At 56.3% G+C, this 17,084-nt stretch overlaps 1 protein-coding gene across 6 annotated transcripts; it reads left to right on the top strand.

Moving 5' to 3' along the window:
• Positions 1 to 6,555: 6,555 nt before the first annotated feature.
• On the top strand, positions 6,556 to 16,654 carry IFFO1 (intermediate filament family orphan 1). Of its 6 annotated transcripts, XM_058825670.1 has the most exons (10): positions 6,556 to 7,241; positions 12,010 to 12,070; positions 12,154 to 12,249; positions 12,476 to 12,616; positions 13,068 to 13,130; positions 13,529 to 13,713; positions 14,195 to 14,315; positions 14,992 to 15,087; positions 15,278 to 15,408; positions 15,957 to 16,654. In XM_058825670.1, the coding sequence occupies exons 1-10, from the start codon at positions 6,556 to 6,558 to the stop codon at positions 16,057 to 16,059; spliced, it is 1,683 nt and encodes a 560-aa protein (XP_058681653.1). In that variant the 3' UTR covers positions 16,060 to 16,654. The 6 variants fall into 6 exon arrangements, with proteins under 6 accessions (XP_058681653.1, XP_058681652.1, XP_058681651.1 ...); XM_058825669.1 differs by lacking the exon at positions 13,068 to 13,130 and having other exon boundaries at positions 13,553 to 13,713; positions 14,995 to 15,087; XM_058825668.1 differs by lacking the exon at positions 13,068 to 13,130 and having other exon boundaries at positions 13,553 to 13,713.
• Positions 16,655 to 17,084: the final 430 nt, after the last annotated feature.

Here is a 17,084-nt window from a genome sequence, read left to right as displayed (position 1 = left end):
CCTTATTCCCTACACTGGGCATATTTGTGAAGCAGCAGTGGGAGCTGAAATCCTTGCTGCCTGCATGAAGGCTGTATTGTGTGGAGCTGTCAGCTGAGTGCTTTGTCTGGCCAAGGCTCTAGGCCAGTGCTTCCCAGTTCCCTGTTGTCACTTAGTTCACTCTGTGACTGTCCCCATTTCACCATTTTTCTCATCCCCAGCAGTCCCTCAGTTCTTGGCCTCCCAGACTTGAGCAGGGATTGCTTTTGGTTTGTGGAGCTGTACAGTGAAGTTGTTTTTGTCTTTTTGTTCACCCAGTTGCAGCTGCTTCTCCTTGAGACACAGGAGCAGTGGTCTGGGCTGTTTCTATTTAAATGTCCTGGTCTGCTGCATGTGAGGCTGCAGCTTTCCTCTCGCTATGGATGCCAGCCGGCACAGAGTGATCAGCAGAAACTGAGGGAACCTGCTGTGGTGGCTGCCCAGGGGAACACAAAACCGCACTTAAAAGACATGAACAGCGAAAAAGGCCTAATCCTGTTCTTGCTCCCAGGCCCATCAAACCTGGACTGTGCTGGTGGATTCTCTGCCCACACTTTGCTGGGTCACTGGCAGCTGGTCCTGAGGCTTGTGATCTGTCTGCTGCCTGGTTCTCAGCCTCCTTTCCTGCTTGCAGCCTAGCCCAGCTTGCAGTTAGCTAAGGGGCCAGCAGCGTGCATGCGTGCTGGGATTAGCTTAATGCCAGGCCAGGACAGATGGTGGCAATTGGGAGCAGGGCTCAGCCACACAGGCACACCAACCAGCAGCCACTCTCCGTGTGACTGGCTCCTATTGATTCCTCTCTGCATTTGCCATGCTCAATTCTCCCTGATTTAGCTTGATGTCTCCCTTTTGCCTCCTTCGATCCTTCCCATCAACATCCCATAGTAAGTTTTTCTCCCATAATCTTCCTTAAAACATTGCACAATAACCTTTACATGCTCCTGCAGTTCACCTCAAACATCCCACCACAGATCTGCCCTTTCCCACGAAGCCCATGATAAATCTGCTTTTTTATCAGTTGGGAAGTTTCTGGCTGAAGCCCTTCAAGGTTGCACTTGAGTGATTGCTGTAATGGTTCAGTCTCTCAGTGTCTCAGGAGCCCTGGTCTTTGTTACAGACCTTGGTTATCTTATGCTTTTTAGGCCTTATCTATCTGTGTGATTTATTTACTATAACCCTGTTTGGAGTGGAGGGGAGAACTGACTTTATAATTTTGTGTTGAATAGCCGTTAAACAAATATCTTCATAGCTGAAAACTAACTTTTTCCCCATGCTTCCCCATGTCAATTAGGTCAGGGAGGAGCCTCTGAATGCAACTATCTCACTTGGGTTTGTGTATTGAGGTCTGGATTGTTGGATACAGAGGAGCCAAGGGAAGATTTTCGGCATCTTTCAGAATAATTAAATAAATGCTAGATGCAATAGCACCCAAGGGAAAGAATTACTGCTTTAATACTGCATTTTTAGTACCCCCCATCTGCATAAAGGCTGTAAAACTGGGAAATATTCAGAGAAGACAAATGTACCCTAAGTTTTGGTGAGAAAAGCAGCAAGAGCCTCTTTAAGCCCTGGGCCTGTCCAATGTGGATCTGTCCCGGGTTGTTGCTGCTGCCTGCTGAGGTAACCATGTGAGTGTGCAGCCTCAGCTTGAGAACCACTTCATCCTGATAACCCCATCAGCAGGGATAGAGTTTTCCTGGCCGGAATCTCAGGGTAACTGTCTGTTTTCCAGCAAATGTCCAAATTATGGTTGAACTATAGCCCTGAAATGCTGGAATAGCTGCTGCTTTAAGTATGTCAAGAAAACTTCTCTCTTGCTGAGCATTGTTCCAATCACTCAGCATGCCTGCAAACCTTTTGTTATAGCTGGGAAGAGATGGGATAAATTTTCATCTCTCTTTGGTGGTTTGATCTCCTGCTCTTGATTTCAGCTGTTGCAGTTATCACTGCTCAGAGAGATAACGTTGAATGCGACATTGAAATGCCACCACTGAGCTTCAGAGGCAGCGCTGGGGATGCAGCAGCTGGGGACAAAACTTGGTGGTTTCCTCTGCATTCTGGTACAAGGCTGTGGTCACATTAGGCTTGTGCTTGCAGCCACCTCGTTACTCTGGGAATCTTTTGTTACCTGAAAGCTGAGATTTCTGGAGAATGTGACTGCTGGATCATCTTTCAGTACCTTCCTTTAATGTGTTTTAATATCTGAAAGCTGCTGATAACGAGGCTTGCAGGAGCTGAGACACAGCAAAGCAAGAACTGAGGCAGAGCACAGATTGAAAGCAGATCTGAGGGGTAAAAATGCTGTCATAGATTAAAAGCTTGTTGAGAGGAGTCGTGATATCTGTTCCTCTGTGCTGCATTGCTGTCCTTCTCCCCAAACTGTTGAAGACTTATCAGGGCACAAAGAAGACAGCTAGCTGGCAGCTCCTGCCCTGCAGGCTCCAGCAGCACATTGGGAGAGGCAGCCCTGCACTGCTGCACCCTTGGGCTGGTGCAGGAAGGAAAATTACTTCTGGGGACAAGAGTATGTAATGGAAAGATTCCAGCAGTGACAGGGTTGGTCACTGACTCCAGTGATGTCATGTGCTGTAATGTCTGTTCTGGGCCAGGCATGCTGCCTCTGGCTGCATTGCCTCATGTCTGCCTGTATCCTGAGGAAGGGGCTGAAACCCTGCCCTGCACATTTCAGGGACATATTGGGTATGAAATCTGGATCTTCCTGCACACACTGCTTTGCACATAACACCCAGAGATACAGACACTTCTGTAGGGGCTGAACCCACAAATGGCCAAAGTCCCATCAGTGGATCCTACTCCCCCAGGCTGTCCATCCCTGCTGGGGAGGATGTGGAGAGCTCCTGGGGAGGATGTCTGCAAGCCCCACCTGCCTGATGGGGTCAGGGGGGAACTGCTGAGAAGGCAAAGTCACTTGGGTCCTGGGCTCTAGCACTGCCTAGAGCTGCCTTCTCACAAAGATCTGGCTCCAAAACTCCCTCCTGGGCTGGTGTTTGTGTATATTTAGAAAAAAATCCATTCCCTCCTTTGCTGTTAGATAGGAACATTTCTGTGTGTTACGTGTGGCCATCACCCAGCTGCTGCTGGCAACTGCTCCTCTGCACCAATTCCTCCACATTTGCACCCAAATCCAGGCAGCTGACTGGGCTGATGAGTTTGCTAGGCCCAGATGTCATGCGTGCATTGCAACACCTCCCTCTGGTTGTGGATAGAAACAATTTTATGGGTCAGTTTCAGTGAAGAATCTTGGAAGTTGGAAGACGTGGAGAGCTTACACAGAAATACTTCAGCAGTGATGTGCAAGGAACGAAGTACCACTGAGGTACTTGGAGGGAAAGGGGAGCAGGGAGATGGGGTACAGACACACCAAGGAGACCTGTGCCTTCCAAAAGGAGCCTCTGTGAAAGCTGTGGGGCTAATCTGGACAGGTTTCACCTGTGAAGAACCTTTGCAAGGAGGATGTGTTAGCTACCAAGAGCTTCTGAGATCTGGGAGAGGAGGAGCATCTCAGCCTGGTAATGGATGTTACAGCTGGGCAAAGGCAAGGGAGACAGGTGATTTCAATAGGGGCTTGCAGCTGGAAACCTACCTTGATTTGCCCATGGAGGATAGTGGTAGAGGCCTAATCTCTTTTTACTGTGCTGTCAGCAATTAGAGACAGAGTCCCACATGAGTACCTGATCTGAACTACAGGAATTTGCACTGAATCAGAAAATGCAGTGCTTCTTCCTTGGCCTTAAAATCCGTGGAAGATAAATACCACCATGTTTGCAAGTAAGTGACTTTTTTCACATTGGCTACAGGACTGATTTTAAGAGCTGCAACGAGCAGCTCTGCATGTCAGCAGCTGCAGCCCAGCAGTGCCACTGTTGACCCTGAGCTGATAAAGTGGGAGCAGGAGCAGTGGAAGGGTCTGGAGAAGTGCCAGGTGTTAGGTGAACAAGGAGGGGAAGATGAGGAGAAGGTGTTGTTGTGCTGCAGTGAGACTGAGGCCCAGAGGTGGTCCCCTGGGTAGCAGGATTTTCTCTAATTTCTGGGCTTCTGCAGGAATAACTAGAACAAGGTGGCCCTTTGCCCCAGCCACCCTCTGCATCAGTAGGAATCCTTTACCCCAGCAAGTATCCTAAGCAAACAAAGTTGGAGTAAAAAGGAGGCTCCACATTGCCTCCTGTCCAGGAGGCAGCAGGATGTTGATGGGAAGAGGTGCTGGAGGTCTGTAAGTCCCTGCTGTAAGGGAGGTTGTCCCAGCACTAGCTCATGTCACTGCACTTGCACAGCTGGGCCCCAGGAACCAGCACAGACAGAGATCCCACCACCTGCTCCAGGGCTGTGCTGGCCTGCTGGTAAAAAAAGCTTTTCCTGATGGATGGCAATGCCTTCCTCCACTGGCATTTCATTAATCAGCTCCACTTGCTGGGTTTCCCTGGCCGGACAGCGAGAGGCCAAGCAGAGCTTGGAAGGCACTTGCTGCCCAGTTTGTGGTGCTGCTCTCACCTGTGCTGCATGCAGCAGCAGCAGATGCCCCCAGTCTGACCTTGCTCACCCAGGTGCCAGGGTGCGGAGGGGTAAAGCAGCAGTGGTGAGGGGGAGGATGCTGGCACGGCTGCCAGGCACACGGGCAGGCTGTGGCAGCGTGGGGGGCGGGTGACAGGACGTGGCAGCAGGAAGGAGGGAGTCAGCAGCGGCTGAAAGTCACATGCCGGGAGGTTTCCGAGCAGGAACTGTCACTGCTGCTTCAAAACCAGCTTCTTGACTGGGATCCCTCTTGTCCGTCTGTCCTTCTCTTTTCCCTGGGTGTTTATGTGGTAGCATTGCTGCCAGGCACATTGCTCCCTACCAGCTGCTGTTGCAGTGCTGGTTTTTGGAAGATGGGGATCTCTTCTGCCTGCCCATGAGGAAAGCCTTCCTGCCCTCCTTTCCCTGGACAAAAGCTCTGTTTGCCACTGCTCAGCCTCCCTAGTCAGAGGCAGAGCAAAGGAACATCTGCTTGAGAAGAGGAAGAGTTAAAAAGGAGATGACAAAGAGGAAAGCTCGCTTCTTCACCAACATAAGCCCATCTCAGAGGAAATCCATCTCAGAGGTCATGGGTGTGCCAGGGAGGATGCAGATGATTACTGGTAGGAGAGGAAGTATTATAAATGCATTTGGGGGCTGCTGTGGGGAGCCTTGTGTTGTGGGCAGGACAAGGGAGATAGGCAGGCCACAGGACACAACTGATGCTGGACATGGCAAGGCAGGAGAGGGGAACAAATTTGATTTGGACTGCTCCCAGGTCAGGATGGCAGAAGAGTAATGGAGGTATGGAGGAGACCTGTAGCCCTGCAGGAGGAGCAGCAGGGAGCATGCAGCAGGCAGACTCTTGGTCAAGACTCACAAAGCTGGCCACCCTCAGTGAAGCCAGGATGTTCCCGGCAGTGTGGATTGAGCCACACCTCCGATCCCAAGGGAAGGGCTGTAGCCCCACTGGAGCATGCCTGGCTCCTTCCACAGAGCTCAGCTAGTGTGGTGCTGGGCATCTCTGAATTCCATCCCACTGCTCGCTCACCCCTTGCCGATGCCTCAGCTGAGACATCAGAGGCTGCTTTGTGCAAGGGTCACGCTCGGCTCAGCTCCTCAAATCCTGGGGGAACGGGCCAGGAGCACACAGACAGCAAGGGAACACAGGTGTCCACAGCCATAAAATATTTATGTAGCGATCGATTTGTGCGCAGTCTCCTCCCACCGGATAATGGGGTGAGGGGCGACGCCAGCGCTTTCTGCAGAATTCACCTGGGGTCGGGCTCAGGGGCTGAGAGGGAATGACCTAAAGTAGGCTGGAATAAGGGACACGAAGCAAGAGCCGAGGCTGCTTTGTGAACAAGGAGGGAGGAAGCCGGTTGCAGGCCAAGCATGATATCTGAGAGGCTCTTCCATCCACACACCTCCTCTGCCCGCTGGCTCGCCATTGTCCAGCGGCAGCTGCCCGTGGGCGGGCGGCGGGCACAGGGCTGTCTGGGGGGGCTCCAGAGAGAATAACGAGAGGCTTTGGGGCGCAGAGGCAAAGTTATACCTTCTTCAAGGGGGGCAGCTCTGGGAAAGCACTAAATTCTACCAAAAATAAAAAAGAATAAAATATTTAAAAGGAGGCAGAAGCACACTGTGTTGCGGCTGGGCTAGTTACGGGAATCGGTAACAGGCGGGGCTTCAGCTAGCGGTGCCGGAGAGGGACTTCCCTCCGGGAATCCTGCTGGCCCGGGCCGCGTCCCTTCGCCCCGGGGCGCCCCGAAACCCTGCGGGGAGGCCGGGCCGCCCCTCGGCGGGAGAGACGGGGCCGGCACAGAAAAGGGAGGTTCTGCCGCGTCCCCTCGCCTGCTCGCTCCGCCCGGGGCCGGCGGCGGGGAGCGGGCGGGAGCGGGGGCGGCTCTCGGCTCTCCGTGCCCGCCGTCGCCGCATCCCCGCCGCAGCGGAAGCCGCGCCCCCGCCGCCGGGGCCGGCCGGGCGCATCCCCCCGCCCGGCGCTCCCCGCCCCGTCCCGCCGCCGCCATGAACCCGCTCTTCGGCCCCAACCTCTTCCTCCTGCCGCAGGAGCAGCAGGGGCTGGCGGGCCCCGAGCTGCCGCCGCCGCCGCCCGCCGCCGAGCCCCTGGGCGGGGAGCCGCCCGCCGGCCCCTTCTCCGCGCCGCCCGCCGCCATGGCCCTCCGCAACGACCTGGGCTCCAACATCAGCGTCCTCAAGACGCTGAACCTGCGGTTCCGCTGCTTCCTGGCCAAGGTCCACGAGCTGGAGCGGCGCAACCGGCAGCTGGAGAAGCAGCTGCAGCAGGCGCTGGAGGAGGGGGCGGGCGGCCGCGGCCGCGGACCCCCGCGCCGGGACCAGGCGGTGCAGACCGGCTTCGTGGGTCCCATCCGCACCCTGGGGCTGGGGCTGGCGCCGGGGCTGGGGCTGGGCTCGGCCCGGGCGCTGGGGTCCCCCGGCTCCCGCCCCGGGGGTCCCGGCCAGCCCGCCGCCTACTCCGCCGGCTCCCGCTTCATGCCTGGCACCATCTGGTCCTTCTCGCAAGCGCGGCGGCTCGGCCCGGGGCCCGAGACCACCCTGGTGCAGGGACCCGGCGTCTCCTGGGTCCACCCCGACGGCGTGGGCGTGCAGATCGACACCATCACCCCCGAGATCCGAGCCCTCTACAACGTGCTGGCCAAGGTGAAGAGGGAGCGCGACGAGTACAAGCGCAGGTGAGAAGGGGCGGCGGGAGCGGCGTCCCCGGGGGACCGAGACTGTCGCTGCAGGGCTCTGCCCGGTGGGACATGTGAGGGGGAAACAGGGAGGGAAGGAGAAGGAGAAGTCCTGGCCGGACTTCTCGGGAGCACGGGCTGCAGGCAGCATGGGGAAAATGTGGAGCCCTGAAAGCATTTGTTTGTGCCTGGGTCCCCTCCCTTGGCACCCGGTGTGCGAACCCTCTCGGGATGTTCCTTGACACGTTTTCCATCTCACCAACCTGGCATGAGGGATTAGAAATGCTTTTCCAGGCAGGGAAGGAACAACTCCAGGAGCTGTATTTTAAAGCCAAGGGGATCTGGAAATGCTCAGGGAGGAGGAGCACCTGAAAGTAGGTGAGGAAGGTGGACATGCAGCAGCGAGCGGGTTTGGATTGGAGAAGGCTGCTGGGAAGGAAAGAGTTCTCTGGATGTGTGGGAAGGTGTCGGGAAGCCCCTCAGCAGGGTGGCCGGCCTCTCCTAGGCCCTTTCCCTCGCCAGCACTCTCCAGCTGGCCCCTCGGCAGCAGAGAGCCGAGGCAGGACACCCCACTCCTCGGGGGCTTTCCTCTTGACCCAAAATAGCTGTGGCTTGGCATGTGCCTTGGAGAAGGGTGAAGCAGAATGCAGAGCTAATCTCTTGGCCGGTTCTTCTTTCCCGAGCAGGGTGGCCGCGGCTCCCTTTGTGTCAGGCCGGTTCCCGAGGCTGCTCCCGGATCCGCACGTAGGATGAACTCGGGCTGGGCTGGCGTGGCGGGGTCAGGACGAGAGCGGCGCCGTGGCTGACACCGCCCGAGCCACTGCTCTGGGCTTTTCAGAAGTCACGCTGTGGCGCTTTAGAAGTAGTTAGGAAGTTTGTGATTCCACACCCAATTCCCCACGGGAGCTGTGCCACCGACCCGTTCTGCACGGCCACAGCTCCAGTGCCAGAATCGGGGCTGGGGTCCAAGATGACACCTTATGCTTTTGGCTTTATAAGGCTTAGGCTGAGCAAACTTGATTCTCAGATGCTCAAAAGGCACTGAGCAAGGCACATGGAAAGGAAGAGTTGGCATTTCTTCTTTCCCACCAAGTGCTGCATGTATCTAAGGCCTTTTATTATCAAGTGGTCAGGCTCCTTCTCCAGAGGGGAGCAGCACTCCTTGCATTGCACTTTCAGATCACAGAGTGGGAAGCTGGAGCCAGTTTTTTGGCCAGGAAAGCTTGAGTCTCAAAGTGGGTCAGCCAGAGGGGACCAGGTTGGGTTTGTTGGTGCTGCTGAAACTTTGGGAGAACGGAGAGCTGAGCAGGGTTGTCCTGCTCTGGCAAGTGAGCTGCAGGGAAGGCAGCAGAGGGTGAGATGGGGGGGCACCACAAGCTGCTGTGAGCCAATGTTATTGGTGGGATCTATTTTTGGAGCGTGTTACCAGGAGCTGGGGCGAAGCAGACCCCACCCCCAGACCCTCTCCAGCACTGGGAACTTTGTGACGGGTACAGCCAGGTCCCAAACAGGGGAATGGGACAGAAGGATTCCATTTCCACACCCTTCTCCATGCTGGAGGCTGACACCAACATCCCTTGGGAGCCGAGAGTTCCTTGCCACGGTGGGCTGTGATCTGCCATGGGGACAGTGCAGCTGGTGTCGTGCCTTTGCCACCTGCCTGGAGACAGATGGAAGGGGCCATATTAACACAGGACTTCCCAGTTCTCCTACCCTTGGCTTGGGGGCTGGAGCTTGTGCTTTTTTCAGGACAGCATTGCTGCTGTGCACCCCACTGCACTTGGAGCAGTGCAGCAGGAGCTTCTCTCTGGATACACAGGGCCTGGAATTCAAGTCAGAGATCCAGGAGGGCTGTGGGGGCTGTAGGGAGCGATGAGGATAGTTGCAGCAGCAGGAGAGAGGCTCACAGGAGCTGTACTTGGGAGGAACAGACTGAAATTAGGTGGCTTGGATAGGGGCAAAGGGTGCCTGTGAGTATCACACAGACCTGCTAAGTGCTGGGGATCTGGGAGTCTCGTCACGTTTGTGCTGTCTGCTACACCTACTACTTGTAGTCACAAGTGGTTCTAATCCTGGGTGTTGCAAGGATGCCCTGGAGGTGTGGAGTGAGCAGTGCTACAACACAGTGTGTTAGAGTCACAGAATGGTTTGGGTTGGAGGAGACCTTTAGGGGTTACCCAGTCCTGTCTCCCTGCTGTGAGGTTTCACTAGATCAGGTTGCACAAAGTGCTGACCTTGAACATTTCCAGTGATAGGCCATCCACAACTTCTCTGGGCAGCCTGCTCCAGTGTCTCACCACCATCATGAAAAATTGTTCCTTATGTCCAATCTAAACTTACCTTCTTTCAGTTTAAAACCTTCACCTCTTGTCACTGCAGGCAAAAGGTCTGGTACAAAGTCTCTCCATCATCTTGTAAGCCCCCTTGTTTATTAAAATGCTTCAAGAAGGTTTTTTGTTGTTTTAATTGCCCTCTGAGGAGCTGTGCCAGGCTGCAGGGCCATCCCCATTGAGGTGAGCTCCAGCATAGTTCAGATGTGGCAGGAGGGGGATAAGTGGAGCCTCAGCCTCGAGCAGCCCAAAGCCCCGGTGTGCAGTGACCCTGCAGGATGGGCTGAAGCACCCCAGTGCCTGTGGCAGTGAGCAGGACTTAAAGGATGGGGGAATTGTTGATTTTTCTCAGTGGACTTGTCAAAGGGACACACCTGGCAGGGACAGCCCTGCATCTTTCCACATCCCTGGCTTTGGGAGAGCTGTCCCCTAGCTGGCAGGGAGGTGGTCAGGTGTGTGTGCAGCTGGGACCCTCCTGCCCTCGCTGCCTGCCTTTGGGCAGGTCTGTGGCTGTGCAGCAGTGCAGGAGCATCCCCCTGGCACACGGGTGGCCGTGGGGCTGTGCGGGGCAGCCTTGCTTCCAGCTGGCAGCGACCTGCGGCGGCTGCGGGCGCAGTGCTGCAGGCAGGTTATTATTAGGAGTGGTGCATTGCAGGAGGGAGCAGGGCAGAAGGAGCCAGGCAGGAGAGGAGGGAGAGAGGTTTGCAGTGGATGGGTGCATGGATTTGTCCCTGGTGGGGTGAATCGCTGTTTTCTCCTGCCTTGAGCCGGTGTGTATGTGGCCTCCACTCTCTTCCACAGCATTGGTGTGAAATGAGCTCTTACCAGGATTTGCAGCTCTGCCTTAGGTCCCCAGTGAGTCTGGGATATATAGGGACCCAGAGGGAGGCGGGGACCAAAAAAGAGGCAGTGCCACACCAAGGAAGATGCTGAAATTTTTTTATTCTGGCGGAAGGCATTTTTGTCCCTGGGGAGGGAGGCTTTGTTTGAGCAGTTCCCATATAAGGGCAATTCTACCTTTTAACTTTCTCCTTTCTTTTCCCTTCATCTCTCTTTCCCCAAAGGGATGGGAACACTCTCTGATTCCCCTTCTGAAGCTGTGGTATGGATCCAACTCCAACACCAGCACGAGGAGTGCACACTTTTGTCCTTGTTTGAGTAAGGAGCAGCACTGCTAGCTTTAAGAGCTCAGAAATTCACAAGCCAGGGCTCTCCCATGTCGTCAGATTGTCCAGATACCCCAAGATAACAAATGTGAGGGCTTTTCATATGCTTTCTGGCCTCCTAGACCTTAGGATTTATTGTTCAAACTTGGTCTGGGTAAGTGAGAGGAGAGATTTTTCACATCCTTGTGCAGAGTCGCAGTGTCTGTGTTGGTGCTTGCAGGCATTAAATAGAAACCAGACCTCGCAGCATCAGGAAGAGCCCAGCTCTGGTTGTTATCCCAGAGTGATCTCGCTTTCTCAGAAAAATCTAGCTCTCTCAGAAGAGCCAGGAGCTGGGTAAGAATGCAGCAGCCCTGCCCCACGCCGCACAGCAGCACTTCCCAGCCCCCTGCTCTATGGGATCATCATTTAGCCAAGGGCAGCATGGCTTGATGGCCTCCCAACAGGCCATGGGCTGGGCCAACACTGCAGCGAGACCCAAGAGCTTGAGCTCATGCCCTGAAATGTAATATAATAATTGCTAGGGGATGTGTCTTTGCACAGCAAGGCTGGGCGCCTTGCAGCTCTGCTTTTTGCAAAGCTGCAGAGCCCAGTACCCACGGACAGCCTGGCCTAAAGTGCCGCACAATCCATCCTGCTCCCTTGTGGGATGACACAGTGTTCTTTAATCCAACCTGGTACGCAGCAGTGGAGCCAAGGACTCTTGTGGCCCTGCCCTCTGCACTGGGACAGGCAGAGGAGCAGCCCTTGGTGCACATCGTGGTCACTCTCACTGTGGGGTGGTTCTGTGTCAGGATCAGGGTTTGTGCTGCTGGACAGCCTGAACTGCAGCGCCACAGACACACAGACGTGGTCGCAGAAGTGATGCAGTTGGGGGCAGCTCCCCAGTCCATCTGCAGAGCTGTTGTGAGGGCTGGAGCTGCTGTGGCCCAGGGCTGTGGGGCTCAGGGCAGAGGCTGATGGCTGTGAGGGGCCGTGGGTGTGCGGCCCAGCTGCCGGCAGAGCCTGCGGTCGGTGTCCCCAGCTCCCCCCAGCGCAGGGCGGGCCCTGGTGGGTGGGACAGCATTTGTGGCTGGGGGGACGATGGGCTTGGCAGCTGCCATGGCCCGAAAACAAGAGGCCATGCATTCCTGGGCACGTTCTCCTTCCCGGGCCAGTGCTGTGGTCCCCCCTCTCGGATGGCTGTGGGGTGAGCAGCTGCCGCTCCGTGCTCTCCCTTTGGCAGCCAGCGAGGCGAGGCCGATGGGATCTGAGCGGCGTTTGTCTCCCTAGATGGGAAGAGGAGTACACGGTGCGTGTCCAGCTTCAGGACCGGGTGGCTGAGCTGCAGGAGGTGAGCCTGGCTGTTCCCCCTGCCCTGCACCCCTGATGTCCCACACTGGTGCTGATTTGCACATCTCTCTCGCCCTGGCACAGGAAGCCCAGGAGGCTGAAGCTTGCCAGGAGGAGCTGGCCATGAAGGTGGAGCAACTCAAGGCAGAGCTTGTTGTCTTCAAGGGACTGATGAGCAACGTGAGTCCCCAATCCCTCTCCAACCCCGCAGCAGTGTCCTACCCACGTGGTGTGGCTATGTGGAAAAGCAGATCCATCCAGCACTGGTGGGGTTGGTCTGGGGCACAGCGAGCAAAGCAGGGATGAGGGAGCAGTCCTGCATGTGGGGGAGCATGGGGGCATCGATTGCCATCTGTCTTGCCTAATATTCCTCCCTTGTCCCCTTCCTGTGGTGCTGTGGGTTCAGAACATCACGGAGCTGGACACCAAGATCCAGGAGAAGGCCATGAAGGTGGACATGGATATCTGCCGTCGCATCGACATCACTGCCAAGCTGTGTGATGTGGCACAGCAGAGGAACTGCGAGGACATGATCAAGATGTTTCAGGTGAGGAGCGCCCGCTGCTGCTCCCGACTCAGCCACCAGCTCTGGGGAGGAGAGATCCCAAAGGAGGAGGTAGAAGAGACAACACCAGCCCCCTGCCAGGGGAGATGCTTGGTCACCCTCGCCCTTGCTCCTTCTGGTCCCCTGCTTTCTGTCTCTCTCGGGAGGACCAGGCAAAACGGCACAGAGTGGAGGTGGAATGCTCCAGATGTTGCTTTGGACATCAAGAGTCCCCTCACCCTCGTGCTGATGTGTTGTGTTGGCCCGGGGACCCCCCAGTGCTAGGGGAGCAGCTGCAGGAGGGAGACAAGTTGCTTGAGTGTCTGTCTCTAACTCCATCTCTCTCCTTTCCCTTCCCCTCTCCGTCATCTTCTCTCTGTCTCTCTTCTCTGTCTCTGTCTCTTTTCTCTTTCTGGATGTTGCTGCTTTTCTGTCTCGCTCTTTGTCCCTACAGAAGCAACTGGTTAGTTCCATTCAGTTGAGAAATTTTAAAAATTTTAAACTTTCTTTTAAAAAGGTCGGCCTATAAATATTGACATGTTTCACCTTTTTCAGACTGTCTCTTTTTTCCTGTTTCTGTCACTGTGTTTCCCTGTCTCTGGACTGGGGTGGTGGGTGATTTGAGTTTTTCTGCAGTAAAACCACATTGTTTTTTTCTCATCAAATTCATAGATTCCATCTTTAGTTGCTTAGTTTTAATTTTAGAAAATGCTAAAACCATGTTTTATCCATTGCACCCATCTTTAACCTGATCATAACGAGCCCATCTCTCTCTCTCTCCTCTCTCTCTTTTCTTCCTTCCTTTCTTTCTGTCTTTCTCTCTCTCCCTGCCTTTCTGTCCCTCCACCATTCCTTTCCCCTCCATCTCCTGCCCACTCCCTGCTCCTGCCCTCGGACCCGGCCTCGTTTCTGTAGTCTCTGCACTTGTCTCCCGTTAAGGTCCCAGCCTCGGTGGGGCGGAAGCGGGAGCGCAGGCAGGTCAGCGACGAGGACACCTCGCTGTCGGAGAGCGATGCCTCCCGGAAGCCCGACGAGGAGGAGGAGGACGAGACCACGGCCATGAGTATCAATGAGGAAATGCAGAGGATGCTGAACCAGCTGTGAGTGCGGCTGCTGCGCACCTCTGCCCGTGCTGTGCAGCCAGGCTCCAGCACCAGGCTCCCTGCTGGCCCTGGGGTGGGGAGGGCAGGGGTGCTCTGTGCCTTCCCTTCCCGGGTGAGGGCCAGATGAGAGATGCTGCTGTGGAGAGTGCTCACCTGTGCTCTGTGGCACAGTGGGACTGTGACCCCCTGGGAGTCCTGAGCCCACCTATGCTGAGAGTGGGAGCTGGTCCAGCTCCCCTCCTCTTGCCCCCTGTCCTGCCTTTTGGGAATCTGTGCCTGGATTTGCTGGGGCTCCTGACCATAAAGCCAGCCCCTTCCCCATTAGCTGTTGGGTTTGGGCACGCCTGAGTTCTTCCTGGCCAGACCCCCAAGAGCTGCAGCCCTGCCCGTGAGCGGGTGCAAGGCTTTGGCACCGACACAGCCCCCTGCCTGCTGTGCTCTCCTGCTGGGTGCTGACATGCTGTTCCCTTGTGCCCAGGAGGGAATATGACTTTGAGGACGACTGTGACAGCCTCACGTGGGAGGAGACAGAAGAAACGCTGCTCCTCTGGGAGGACTTCTCTGGATACGCCATTGCAGCCGCAGAGGTGCAGGGGGAGGTAACGGCGGTGTCGGGGCCCTGAGCTCTCCTTGGGTTGGGACACTCGATCCTGTCTGAGCCTGGGAAGATGCTCTCTCAAAGACCAGATTTCAGCCCCTTTGTCTTTGCAGGCCTGTATACATGATGCTTTCCTGCCTTTTCTGCATGAATACATCACAGCATCCCTGTTGAGGTCTCCTTTTCAGAGACAGGGACCTGTAGCCTGAGGGGTGTGCTGAGGGCGGGGTGCACACATGTGGGGAGAGCCACAGCCCATCCAGAACAGAACACTGCCTCTGCCTGGACTGCTCTCTGGTGATCCTTGCTCATGTTCACCAGCCCACCTACCCAACTGTGCAGCAGGCTCTTGGAGTCTGGCCAAAGCCCTTGTCATGCCAAATCTTTGGCCCTTGGCAGGCCCCTGGGGATGGATCATGCTCAGGAATGGTTTCCAGATCTTCAGTGCAATGCTGGGCTTTTTTGGGTTGATGTGGTCACTGCCCAGTGTGGAGAGTCCTGAGTCTCTCAAGTCCATGTTGACAGGACTGACTCCTGTCTTATTTGTACTACACTGTATATATTTCTTCCTCTTTTCCCTGTGCTGCCAGTTCTTTCTCTGATTTGTCTCTCTCTTGCCTTTGGTTCCTCATGTTGGACGCTTCCCTGCCTCTAAACCTGCTGTCTGCTCTCCTCAGCAGCAGGATGACAGCCTGGAGAAGGTGATCAAGGACACGGAGTCGCTGTTCAAGAGCCGTGAGAAGGAGTACCAGGAAACCATCGACCAAATAGAGGTGGGAGGAGGAGGAGGTGGGGGAGCCATGGCACAGAGGGGTGTGAAATGGGGGAGTGGGTCCCTGGGGGAGGGAGGCACTATGCTGGAGCAGGTCACTGGTAATGTGGGTGACAGCCCTTAGTCTGGCCATGCCCGCTGCCCTGCACCACATGCCCTGGGATCATCTCTGCACCATTTCCCTTGAGCAGCTGGAACTGGCCACAGCCAAAAATGACATGAACCGGCACCTGCACGAGTACATGGAGATGTGCAGCATGAAGCGAGGCTTGGATGTGCAGATGGAGACTTGCCGGCGGCTCATCACCCAGTCTGGGGACAGGTGAGCTCCAGCAGGGACACCCGGGCTCTGGGTCTGAAGCTGGGGTGGTGGTGGGAGGGAGCTGAAGGACATGGCAGAGCTCCTGCCCTGCCCTCATGTGGTGTGGAGAGAGGGCAGTTCCCAGAGGCTGCTGGACCCCTGGCTGGCCTCCACACAGCTCATGGTGCTGCCCCTGCAGAAGGCAGGAGACACACAGGAGTCACTTTTGACATAGGAAGCCAGACCACCGTATGGAGAGAGGAGCTGCCTCTGTGGAGCCAGGGTGGCTCCAGGCTGGGGACCCCTGTGGTCGACTTCCACAGACCCCTGGCCTTACACACCTTGTCAGGTTCCTGCTCTGGGCAGGCCCCTCCAGCATCTCCCCCAGCTCTGCTTCATGCTCTGGAATGGTGTCCTCTGGAGCACCCTCCCAGCACCCGGGGATTCCTGCAGACACACACATGCCCAAAGGGCGTTTCAGCTTCTGTCCTTCTTGCCCCACACCAAAATGGGTCCTTTCCCTCCCCCTGGGCGAGGCTGTGACTGCTGCCCTTTACGCTTCTCTGCAGAAAGTCTCCTGCCTTCACCCCGACCTCCAATAGCGAGTCGGCCCCGAATGAGGAGAGCGAGGAGTCCGACCGTGATCCCCCCAGCGATGCTTCCATCAGATAATGAGGGGAGGCCCGGCTCCCTCGGACCCCCTTCCTGGCACGGGGTTGCCTGAGTCACACCTGGGAGAGACTGTCAGGGACGTGGAACTGCTGGTAAACGTCTGTCACCCAGGCTCACTCCCGTTTTGGGGTGCTTGGCAGACCCCACACACCCCCTCACCGGATACCCTGCAAATGGGAATAGCTAGATAGACCTGAGGGCACTTGCCCGGGCTGCTCCGCCTTCAGCCCCTTCTCCGTTCCCTTTCCCTGCTTTGGGTAAGCCGTGGTTCGGGCAGGGAGGCTCCAAACCTGCCACGGGGGCGTTCTGCAGGACGTGCTCCCAGACCCACCTCCTCCGGCCTCCGTCCTGGCACACCTGCCCTGCCCTCCCTGCCCTCCCTGTGCTTCACGGAACCAACGAGAGCCATACCTCCCTGCAAACTGGACCTGACACTGGTGCCAACTGGACCGAGCCCGGGGCTCTCCCTGTCCTTGCTGCTGGCCGGGCACCCGGCTGGCACTGCCCACACCGAGCTGGGCACCCCGAGCCTCCCAGGCCTTCTCGGGGGCGGGGGCCGAGTCCCGCTCACTGTGCACTTTGCTTTGCTCACGTCTGTGTTACGCGGGCGAGGTCATTAAATGGGACAATTTCCTTTTCTACAGCTTCGCTGGGTGTGGCCTCTCCTGTGCTGCCATGGGGCTTGAGGCGGGGCTGTGGTCCCCCAGACCCCAAGCCCCCATCAGTGGGTCTCCCCATGGTGGATGGGACAGTGGTGAAATCCCTGTTCTGAGAGCCACTGGCCCTCAACAGGCCCTGGTGCTGCATGGGGTGCCTTGTTTTTAACCTGGAGCATCATCAATGCAGAGGCTGAAGGATTGAAAATGGAACTGATCCTGGCTTGTGAACCTCTTCCTGTTTCCTGGCCTCTTCTGCCACACCAGGGCATCCCAGAGCACCTTCCTGCCTGCCCTCAGTCCCATATCCCACCTCAGTGTAACCGCAGTGGGGATCCCCTGTCACACCATTTCCTGTGGCATTTTCCT

This window comes from Ammospiza caudacuta, chromosome 2 (assembly GCF_027887145.1).
Source record: "Ammospiza caudacuta isolate bAmmCau1 chromosome 2, bAmmCau1.pri, whole genome shotgun sequence".
Lineage (NCBI taxonomy): Eukaryota > Metazoa > Chordata > Aves > Passeriformes > Passerellidae > Ammospiza > Ammospiza caudacuta.
Note: the sequence above shows the minus strand (reverse complement) of the source record. Positions and strands in the feature narration are given on the sequence as shown.

Excerpts from the sequence above, each read along its gene's own strand:
- IFFO1 (XM_058825670.1), top strand. The coding sequence starts at position 6,556 with ATGAACCCGCTCTTCGGCCCCAACCTCTTCCTCCTGCCGCAGGAGCAG. Across the intron at positions 7,242-12,009 it reads CGCGACGAGTACAAGCGCAG|ATGGGAAGAGGAGTACACGG; the intron begins GTGAGAAGGGGC and ends TTGTCTCCCTAG. Across the intron at positions 12,617-13,067 it reads ACATGATCAAGATGTTTCAG|AAGCAACTGGTTAGTTCCAT; the intron begins GTGAGGAGCGCC and ends TTGTCCCTACAG.